The sequence below is a fragment of the Biomphalaria glabrata genome, chromosome 7 (assembly GCF_947242115.1).
Source record: "Biomphalaria glabrata chromosome 7, xgBioGlab47.1, whole genome shotgun sequence".
NCBI classification, from domain to species: Eukaryota; Metazoa; Mollusca; class Gastropoda; family Planorbidae; genus Biomphalaria; species Biomphalaria glabrata.
The window spans coordinates 36,609,511-36,621,107 of NC_074717.1; the positions used below are offsets into that span (position 1 = coordinate 36,609,511).

General features: G+C 35.4%; 1 protein-coding gene across 1 annotated transcript; it reads right to left on the reverse strand.

Annotated features, from left to right (window-relative positions):
• Positions 1–8,119: 8,119 nt before the first annotated feature.
• On the reverse strand, positions 8,120–11,597 carry LOC106052154 (glutathione S-transferase omega-1-like). Its single transcript, XM_013207459.2, has 5 exons — positions 11,378–11,597; positions 10,681–10,786; positions 10,358–10,577; positions 9,535–9,661; positions 8,120–8,849 (listed from the first exon to the last, which is right to left on the reverse strand). The coding sequence occupies exons 1-5, from the start codon at positions 11,400–11,402 to the stop codon at positions 8,605–8,607; spliced, it is 723 nt and encodes a 240-aa protein (XP_013062913.2). The 5' UTR covers positions 11,403–11,597; the 3' UTR covers positions 8,120–8,604.

Consider the following 11,597-nt stretch of genomic DNA (forward strand, 5'->3'; position numbering starts at 1 on the left):
AACAAAAACAATTAATTATTAATTATTTTGTTTGATATCGAAAAAGAGAAATAAATGCTACTGATTGAGAGCTTTGGCTGTATATGTAGAGCTATTTCCCTTTTTTACATTTTCTTCTCCCACTTCCCATTCTTGGTTCGACACCCGATTCGAGCAGAGTTGTGTTTACTGAGCGCCTAAAGATACCCCTTCCCCCCACTGGTCCGCAAACGAGATTGGACCATTTTCTCTGAGTGTCAGGGTTGCATGTTAAGCCTTAGCTCGTTTGCCTGGGCCCATGACATTGAACATGCAACTTCGTGCGTAAAATAAATAATTAACTAGATAGATGTTAACTTTTTCTTCTTCTTCCTCGTTCTCATTTTTATGTTGGAGTGTTCAGATGGCTAGATCAATATATGAGGTGAACTGCACAGTGGTTTCCAAATCAGGGAGCTCTCCATATAGTTTTCTTTCTATTGGGGTGTTTTGGGGCCAGTGTCTTGTACGGACCTCATGGTAAAGAGAGCAGTTTTGAAGGGCATGGTCAGCATTCTCTGGTGACACTCCACACGGGCAGATTTCGCTGGTTCCAGTTTTGAGCTTCCAGTACATATGTTGTCTCATTTTGTTGTGTCCGGTCCTGAGTCGAAAGATCAGACGTTGGTCTTGTCGGGATAGTTTATAATAGGCATCATCTTTCTTGTGATTAGGATTAGAGCTTGCTTCTCATTTATTTTATTTAGACCTACTATTAGTTTCTTTATTTCTTCTGGATAGAGTGCAATGTTTAATTGTGAGTATCTTCTCCCACTCTTGGCGAGTGTGTCAGCCTTCTCATTGCCTTCTAGTTCTATATGTGCTGGTATCCATTGAATAACAGTTGTTTTTGCTGTTGATGTTGAGCTTTATAAGTGCTGTCCTGAGTCGTTTTATAAAGGAAAAATCAAAATCAGAGTTTTCCAAGCTTTGGAGGATTGTTTTCGCATCGGTTAGAAAGACAATCTGAATCTGACTGTGAAGGGTACTTGGATGATTTGTTAGCATGGTAGCAGCTAGTTCCAGTACTTCTCTTTCTGCTCTGAGGCTGTCAGAGAGCTTTTCATTTGCAATGGATTTTTCTAGTTTTTCTCCATCAGACCATTCGAGGAGTATTCCAGCTCCCCATTTGTGGTGGCTTTATGAGATGAGCCATCCGAGTAAACTCTGATCCACAGATTGCTAGGATAATGAGTTTGTAAAAAAGAGTTCACTATTTCCTTGAGCTCTGTTTGAATGTAGTCTGATTTTTGGGTTATATTTTCAATATGGTCTCTTATAGTAGGAAGAGAGCTTTCGATTCAGGGTGGAGATTGTAATGTATTGTGGATTCCAGAGTTATTTTTTCAAGTTAGTGTTTTTTTTTGTTGTTTTTTTTTAGGTCCAGAGACTCCTGTATGAAATGTTAACAATATAATGTTTAATGAGATGAAAGTAATTTACAATGGACAAAATGATACAGTATTATATCATTGAATTTAAAAAGTATTATAATATGGCTGTTACGTTAATCAAATAATCATTCTACACCTAGCTGTCCCATAGTATTAATAGTAAGTATTTGGCATCAACGCAACAAACGTAGGCATACAACATTGGCCCACTGCTGACTCTAACTCTAGTGCAGATTCAACCTACAAGCACATCTCTAACTCACTGTAGAGAAGCAAGAACGACAAAGTGAAAAGTCTAATCGAATTCAACTGAGAAATGCAAGTAATGCCTTAGATACTCATCCTAAACACGGGTACACAGACAAACCTCAAAGAAAAGTTATATCAGCATAGTAACAGCAAAACTCAATCAGCTAAAAAGCAATGCAACCAAGAAGGTGCGTTCAAAAATAATGCATCTAACAAGAATTGGTGCTAGAATAACATAATCTAAGTACCGACACTGAGCATGCTATAAGCATGAAAGTAGCGCTATGTAGGCCTAAAAGCTATAATTTATTTGTAAAATTTTAGTGGTTATGCTAAGGTAGATAATCTTATCTGTATGAATCTGTCTAAACAGTAGCCTACAGCTACTGAAACATTAGACTACATTGAAAGAAAAAAAAGTCGCCTTATTTCTCTATGCTCAAGACATAGCCTACCGTTGAATTGACCTCTTTCAGACGTTCACTGAGAAAATAACATTATTAGGCTCAGAGCCGGATTTAAGTAGGCGGAGGCAGTGGCGTAGCAAGGTACCTGTGGGCTGGGTTCAAGAATATCCTGGTGGGCCCCACTTCAACCAATAAGACAAATTTAGTGTGTGACAAAAAATGAGTAATCTAAATGTACCAATGTACCTTTTTTTACAAAAAAAAAAAAAAAAAGTAATTATGTCAAAACGTTTGATTCAGTTAGGACTGCATAAAAGTAATAATGTCTTAAAACTTAATGTTTTTTACAACTTCTTAACAGAGTTAAACGACTTAAATGAACAAATAAATGTTCTACCGAAGTTGTGGGCTCCAACTGGCCATGAGTCATGGGCCAAGGCGTAATGAATTCCTTCGCGCCATGGTTGCTATGCCACAGCTGTGGGCTCCTATTGGTCGTAGGCCCTGGTTCATTTAAACCCCTTCGCGCCATGAATACTACGCCACTGACTAGTAGGCTACTGCGCAGACTGTGACGTTGGTCTCCAGGATCCGTGCAGGAGAGAGAGAGAGAGAGAGAGAGAAAGAGAGAGAGGGCAGACAGAGTAAGTCCATCGTAGCCAAGTAATAATGTCTCAGGATTTACTATATTCTAGTTCTGGAATCACATAGTTTAAAGACAACACTTTATAATATTATTATTAGCCTACTATATTTTTGTTTACATATTATAGTCCCTACTGTAGTATGAAACGTTTTCTAACTTGATATAATAATAAACATCAACTTACTTCTATTTAATTATTTTCAATGTTGGTGGTTAACGCCTAGTTCTAGATCAATACATCAATTTCAAATTCAAGTATGTGTCCGGAGTGTGAGATAAGAATTGATATAATTATTGACTATTGTGTTTCTTGACTTTATCGTCCTCTCTGATATTAGCTTTATCTAATGCTATAAAGTAGAAGTAGGGCGTCTGTATGTATGTCCCGCAAAGAAATCTAAACCGTTTGACCAATCTTGATAAAAATTGTCAAAAATGTTCCTTGGGTATTAACAGGAACCGTAACGTATGTATTGTAGCCCTAAAACAAACCTAAGACCCTCAAAAAAAAAGTTGCCAACTCTAAGAAATTGTTACAATTTTATGGATCAAGGCCATGTTTACCATGTTTATATTGAAAGGATCTAGATCTAGATCTAATTTTTAAAAGCATAGATAATTTTTTTTTTACTTTGACACATGAAAATATAAAATATAGTCTATTGATTTGATTATTTAATGAAATTAGCCTTCAAATTTGTGTTTCAAAGGTATTTTTACATAAATTCGTTCCTTATATCTGCGAATTTAGACGTCCTGGCGTACTTAATAATCCCATTTGTTTAGAAATCGGGTAAACCCGTTTTAATTGTACTTTGTATCCTATTCATCTCGCGCTCCTTTCGTTTTTAATAGATATGAATGTATAAATGTATCGTCTTAACGGGTAAACCCATTTTCGCAAAACTACTTTTATTTTCGTGGCGAAAGAGAAAAACTTGAAAGGATCATTAGCTAAGTTTAACATACATCTAAATCCAACCAATCCACTAGATTAGTAAATACAAACTAAGGTCCGCATGCCGCGGGTAATGTCCGGCTAGTACATTATATTAGTCGACGTAGTGAGAACTACTCTAGCCTACAAGAGCTGGTATCAAGGTCTTGACAGCAAACACAAACTCTCTTATGTATTCTTGTAGGTTAGACTTTCAAAACGAGAACAAAAAACAAACAAACTTCGAATGGATGGTTTTGAGGTCATACGATGAGAATGAGTGGGCATTGGCATCGTATTGGTTTCAAAATCAACCATAAAAGAAAAGAAAGAAACAAACAAACTTCGAATTGAAGGTTTTGAGGTCATATGATGAGAATGAGTGGGCATTGGCATCGTATTGATTTCAAATTCAACCACCGCTGGAATCCGCTGTCGGAGTAATTTAAATCGGCACACTCTGAACCTCCAAGAAAACATTTAACCTATTGCTGTAACTCAGCCAACAGCGAGTACAAAAAACCTCAACGAAAGGGATATAACAAAACACCAGTTTAATAATAAAACAATAGTAATGCGATAACAAATATACCACTAGAGTAACCAATAATAGCAGCACTTCTTTCTTGTTTACATCCTAGATCTAATTATCGGCCATCTTTGACTTCCTCTATCTTTTAGCGTGTCTCTGTCCTGTGTCTCATGGTGCACAGTCTTGCACCTAATGACAGTGCGCAATGTAGAGTCATAACAATATATATTTTATTTGTCCTTGACAAAAATTGTTTAGTATAAGGATCGAACCTAGGACTTGTGTGTCATTAGCGAGACCTCACAACTAGTCATTCAAATATGTGCAGCATTTTATTTTGAAATAAATGATTCAGTCTATAGTCTTTTATAATACCAAGATCTGCATGTGTCTAAAATCTATTTTATTTCTTTTCACTTCTGAAACATATTGTCAAATCTGAGTTAGTGATTTTGCAGATTTTCAACTTATGGCCTCATGACCAATCTACACGCTGTCTCGCGCCCCCCAGCCCCATCCCACCCCCGAGGTGCTGTCGGTGATAACGTTTAGGAGCTTAACGTGTAGGACAAAAGGTTGGTTGCCACCTAAAACTAACGAGTTACTCCTGGCCGATGTAGAAGGAAAACTCAGAATTCAAACCTCTGCTGCCTCCAGAAAAATATGATTTTTAGATCAAGGCATATTTGATATGAGCGCTTTTTTTCCCCCGGCACTATTTTAAAGACATCATTTTGTCAGCACTACTTTGTTGTACGAAATGTTGGCATGTAACCTAAATTCAGTTATGTGTGCTTCTTAAAACAAAATTTATTCTAGGCAGTGCTATTTATTATTCAAGTCTATCATTGTTCGTCCATCCTCAGTATGAGCATGAAAAGAAACACATAGTGTTGCTGTCTCTTTGTTTAAAGTCTAAAACTATAAAACATATAGGTAATGTTCAAGTCGGATCTATTCAGACAAGGGTTAGCAGGCAGGATCTTTTGCTTTGATTGTAAACTATCGCAGCAGGGCCAGATTTAAGGGAAGGCAGAAAAGAGACTCTTTAAGTAGAAGACTTGAGCATTTTCCCTGTAATTAGAGGTTTAGACGATTTACTAAAGCGACATCCAAATCTTTCAAGAGCGTCTGAAAAGCTGTACAGACTGGCATGTGTGTTATAACTCTTGATTGGAGCATAACAATTTATCAAATGTGAAAGCAGCATTGGGTGATAGCACAAGAATTAGAGAATGAATTAGACATAGCTTAAGAGACCATAAAGACAGGCTCGAGCCTGCTACACAAGTAAATATCGGTATCACACTAGTAGTGAGTCAGTGGCGTAGCAAGGTACCCATGGGCCTGGGTTCAAGAACATCTTGTTGCCCCCCCCCCTCCAGCCAGTAAGACAAATTTAGTGTGAGACAAAAGAGTAATCTTAATGTAAAGCATGGGCGTAGCCAGGATTTTTTTTCGGGAGTGGGGGTTGGTGGGATTTTTTCTCCCCCCCACTCCCGCAAAAAATATATTTATATGTATGTATGTGTGTGTGTACATAATCTTTATTATTTGCCGACCTTTCCTTCTTTCGGAAGACGTTTATTGTACACTAGAATTTCTTCCTGGAGTTAGTGGAAAAAATGTGGACTCTTCGCCTTAGCCAGCAAGGGGGTCTGGGGGAGAGCGGGAGCCCCGCCGCCAAGCACTGTTTCTGGTGTTGACAGCCAACAAAATGCATATTCTGATGTATCTACAGTGCATTTTCCTGCTATTAAAAAGTTTTGTTTCAAAAACTAATGTGCTATTCTTATTGACTTAGACCCTCCGGCGCCGTTCGGCGCATTTACCGTCAAGCTGTTTCCACAAAAATCTGCCACTGGTAATGTCTGAAGCCTCTTCCCACCTGCTATGAGGACCTCCATGAATGTGTGGCGCCAAGTTGTACTAGGATGTCATCGCAACTCTTATTATGCGTAATTCATTTTGTTGGAGAACATGTCCCGCTCTGTCACAATCTTACTATTGGGTCGACTCCCAGTTCGGCATAGGATTTCCTTTTTTTGCTCTTTTTGGGAGCTTGAAAACTAGGGCGTGGTCTAAATTGCGTGTTCCAATTTTAGATAGTCGGCAACATCAAGGAAGGTGAAAACTGTATTGTGCACTCAATGCGCACTTAAATTCCTTGCCACAGATGTTTATGTTGGAAGCTTTATTTCTTTTCAAATCCGATTCTTTATTAGCCTATATCTTTTTATCCTTTCAATTACAGACGTTCCTTCAAATCAGAAGATAATTACGTCTTACATATATAGCCTATATATGTGTGTGTATGTTAATCTAGTCGTGCAAGTAAATTAGAGACTTAACACTCTGATAAATCATTGGTTTTCCTGGAGGATTCGGGTAACCTGTTCCGCGCTCTAGTGGCACTAGGGAAGAAGGAGCAGTTGTACGAATTAGACATGTGCCATTATCTCTGTGTCTCTCTGTAAGTTATTGTTCAGTGTTTTATGTATTATCGCTTTACTTTTTAGTCTTCTGTCCTGAAGTGTCTCTCCATTTTACTCATGGTGTTGCTCTAGCTCTATGACATCATTGGGTTTCGATATAAATGAATCCTAGTTAAAACATAGGCCCACATGTCGCAACGTTTAGACTTGCTTGGCGACTTAGTGACGTAAATATATCAAATCAAAGTCCTATTGCTCTGTCTGAAGTAGCAACATCTCTATTGACACGACAGCAACGACCCACTGTTGTAATTAATTAACGTTGTTGAAACCAAGGAATGTTATTTACTAGTTTCTTCAATGTCTGAATCGGCGAACGAAAGGCCAGGCATCTGTATAACTTGCATTAGAGGCATCACAACATATGAATAGGGCAGAGGAGATTATTCTGGGCACAAAAAAGCATACAGAAGGATTACCAGAATATTTTATTTGTTATTTGGTTACGATAAGCCACAATGATATTGAGATAAGGTCCTTACACCTCTGTTGGCTTTATTTTACTTCCTATGCTAATAAGCAACTGAAATAATGGATAACATTGAAATCCGATGATTTTGCATTTAGATTTAAAGTTGAGGCAGGCGCTAGAACATGCATCATTGTGTACCATTGAGCAGCAGTGCGGTCTGTGACACGCGAATAGGAAATATGTATGGTCCTCTGTAACCTAAACCTACATTAAATTTTATAGTAGTCTAACATACTCTAAAGAAGACGTTTCCTGCCCATTGAGATTTCCGATCACACACAAGCACACTACCAGCTAAAACGTAGGATATATATATATATATATATATATAATATATATATATACCGGGCTCATAATAAAATAACTGATTGGCCTATCTCAATGACTTAGAATGAAATTATCTAACACATTTGTTGTCAGAAGTTTTTGTACCATTCAGTTTAAACTGTTTGGTGTATGCCTTGTGACACACACAAACCAGTCACTGGTAAATACCTGAAACGTTAAAACTGGACTGCTTAATATCTTCTTTAACAAAAAAAAAGTCAATGAAAGAAAGAGAATATCTAAAAAAAATGTGTAGAAAAATATTGACCATGACCCATATTAATTCCGATAAAGTGGCTTTTTTTTATTTTGCTTGTAAATTAGACTATAGTTCTGTTGATATTAAGTTTTATTTCTTCTGCGAACTGTTAAATCTCTCAGGCCACCTGTGGAGTGTTTTAAATAACATTTGTTTTAAATAACATTCAACTGCAATTTGTAATTTTAGATTCATTTTTTTTCTAGTCAGCTATTTTTTAGAGACTGTAATATAAGTGACTTTATTCATTACAGTTGCTTCATGTCTAGTTTAAAAATCAAAAATTACATTTACATATTTTTTTTTTTCATTAATTGTAGAATAAAAATGAAATTGTTTCAGACAACTTATCACACTAAATCACATTGAACAAAAAGCAAACGTACCAAGATTTTTAAAATTTTTATTTCATAGCAGTAACTTTGTTGTTGTTGCTTATAACAATGTAGAACAAAGAATCTATTAAATACATGGAAATATATGTAAGCACATAGACAAAAAATTGCAATCTACTAGAAATGAAAACGAAACAAAAATGCTAATAGATTGATTGACGTATACTGTATACACTCAGAAACATAATAAAAATATATTTGTATAAAAACTAAAAATAAAAATTGTGCAAATACCCTTATATAATGTAAAAAAGCAATTCATCAATAAATTTTGATCCACTGGACATAGAAAAATATATTTTAAAAATATAAATATCACAATATCACATCACCTTGACTTCATTCTTCTAGCAGGTGATTAACATTGGAAGGATAAATGCTACCACATTAGTCTAAGGCATGAACAAAAACTGTTGAAACAAGTACTAAAGTCATGTAAAAGTAAAAATGATTATTGAATAGTGTTGACATTTTTATTCCTCCAAACCCATGTCAAAATCTGGATTGCCAGTCCCATAGGATGACAAGAACTGCAGGTGAGTTTTGCCATCCCACAGGAGAGATTTCACAGCAGGCACTTGAAGCATGGCATCATTCCAAGCTCCCAACTTTGGAAAAGCTTTCTTATCTACAGCAATTCTGGGATCCAAAGTAGCCAAACCAGAAAGTCTCTCAAAAAAAGGCCAGATGTAAAAGTCTATCAATGAAGGACTTTTGCCTTTTAAGGAAATAGAAGAGTACAACATGTCACAACAATACAAGCAATGCACTACACAAATAAAATTTACAAAATAATTATTTTGTACCCATCTATACAGTAATAGTGTCTCTCCAAAATAGGGCTCCTCTGTCACATGAAAAAGTGTTCGAGATGTACCATAGTGGTTCTACAACTGAAAGAGGCCAACTATAGAGCGCTATATGAATTCAATATTCACAGAATGTTCAGGATATGTAGGTGCTAATTAATAAGAAAGTTTGCAGCCGTCAATAATTTTTTTATTCAACAGATTCAGTATGCACCATCAAGGGTAAAAATAGTTGTGCAGGCATTAAATATGTTCTAATAATTAAATAATTAATAATAATTAATAATTAAATATTTTGTAATAATTGAATGGTAAAGTTAACAAAATGGCCAGATTTCCATGATCTGTACATTTAAAGGTGTAAGATTTTTTTTTAATCCAACGAAACAAAAAAAAATGGAATTAAAACCAAGTAGTGTTACTTATAAAGTGGTGCAGAAACCTGGCATTTTTTTAAACCTGCAAAATTGATACAAGCTGTAGATTTTTTTTAATACTTAAAATTGCCCAGCAGTAAAAAAAAATTTATTGTTTAGTTTGAACATTTTTAATATGATGCCTGATTAAAGTAAAAATATGTAATAGGAAGCTTACCTCCAAAATATGGACCACCTCTTTTAACTAAGATATCATTGTAAAATTGGAAATGTTTCTGCATGTCTTTCACATGAGTTTCTCTTTCACTAGCATTTTTCAGGAAACCGTAAAATGCACCAGTCACCTATTCAAAGAAAAAAAAATTGTTTTAAAGAATGTCACTAAACTAGAAATACAATTCTTAAAACAAAACAAAATCTTTGTGTATGTCAGCATCTTCTGAAATGTCTCAAAATGTACAACAAAACATCACAGTGTTTTGATAGGCACTCTATCTTATAAATAAAAAGAAAAATATAAATCTTTGAAAATGAAAATAAAGGGAAATCCTTACAGTTCCTTATTAACTAATAAGACCAATAAGAAATTGACACTACTTCTGCTGCAAAAATATTGTTCATTTACTTTTGTTTCTCATATGCAGTTTCTTTCTTTTGAATTCCATTTTCATGGCCTGGTTATTGGCCTTCTTTTCCTTTAACAACTATATCTTTCATAGTAGTTTTTTCCAGGTGGAAAAATCAATCAATGTGAGCTTCTCTTGTTTTAATTTATTTAGATATTAAAGCAGAACCAAAAAATCAGTCAAGTTCACTTGTGTCTAAATGAGCAGCATAACTTACATATGCACAGAAATGTAGTGAGTGGAGGGGGGGGGGGAAGGGGGCATGATGCCTTAGGTGCATTCTCAGGGGGGCGCCACATGCAGCCTAAATTTTTATGTGATGTTCATGGAAAATGGGGAGGCGGGGCGCCAATAAAGTACCTTCACCCAGGCGCATGTTTTGCCTCTGCATATGTGAAAGAAAAAAATACAAACCTTGCCAAAATATTCTAAAAGAATCCTGTCCCAGGCTTTAACATAAGGATCAGTGGGTTGGAGTCTGTTCTGTGTGTATACATCATCCAACCATTCACAAGTAGCTGTTGACTCATAGATAATCTTGTTATCTAGCTCCAATACTGGAACTGTGCCATTAGGGTTTTTCTCCAAAAACCAATCTGGCTTCTTTAAAAGATGAATATTGATGGTTTCAAAGCTGCAATAAAAACAAAAGTAATCATTTTCATTTCACAGATTGTACAATTTCAATTATGTGCAATAATGATTACTACCAGATTTATTAAAAATTTTCTACTCACGGAATATTTTTATGTGCCAAGACCAAACGAGTTCTCTGAGCGAAAGGACAAAACCTCATGCTATATAGTCGCAGCACACCAGGTTTAAGTGGTGGAAAGGCAGAACCTAATAACAAAAAAAGTTCACAAAAAAATAGAGAGTCTATAGACCTAAAAAAATATATATCTTTGCCTTTTTTTACGTCAATCAAATTGGAAATGGGTGCTATTTTACTGGGTTTAATTTATTAAATTATTATTTATGGATATTTTCCTTTTTTTTTTTTTTTTTTGAGAAGTGCTAAAAAGTTGATAATTCTATAATCTAGAACTAAGTAGACTAGATTAGAATATAGACTAGATCTATTTAACAAAAAAAACTCAAACAAAAAAAAATGCTGAGTCATACATACTATGTAAATATTACACTACCCTAATATTAGAGTCTAGATGTGGACTGAAAGATTGTAAGCAACTAGATTTTGATTTAGCCATGACAATGCAGTTTTTAAGCAGTTTTTCTTATATAGCCTACTATAAAGCAGTACACTTAAAAAAGACTAAGATAAGGTAAATAATATCTGAAGCTTAATATGATCAAAATGAAAAATTAAATTCAAATATTTCTTGGTCTAAACAAATCACGCTTATTTACAGTTTAAAAAAAAAATCTAATCTAGAAACTAGATCTCTCAAGATCTAAGTTTAGTAAGCTTACCTGTTGCATACGACTTTTGAGTCATTGTAGTTAGTCTAGTGCAAATTCTATATTAACACTATTGTAAGTACTTTATTCTGCTGGGTGCTGTTAACCTTTCTATTATAGAAGTAATAGAACTAGGTCTAGTGGCATAAATAGTGACGTTGTTCTCCACATTCGCCGACAGTAGATCTAAAATCAACAAACCAACGCCAATCGCAGTGAGTGTAGTCACACA

What these genes read in the sequence shown, in the direction of transcription:
- LOC106052154 (XM_013207459.2), bottom strand. Translation starts at nt 11,402, where the DNA reads ATGACTCAAAAGTCGTATGCAACAG. An exon ending in TTGGCACATAAAAATATTCC is followed by an intron (nt 10,578 to 10,680) that starts GTGAGTAGAAAA and finishes TTTTTATTGCAG; the next exon opens with CTTTGAAACCATCAATATTC. An exon ending in TTTTAGAATATTTTGGCAAG is followed by an intron (nt 9,662 to 10,357) that starts GTTTGTATTTTT and finishes TTCTTTGAATAG; the next exon opens with GTGACTGGTGCATTTTACGG.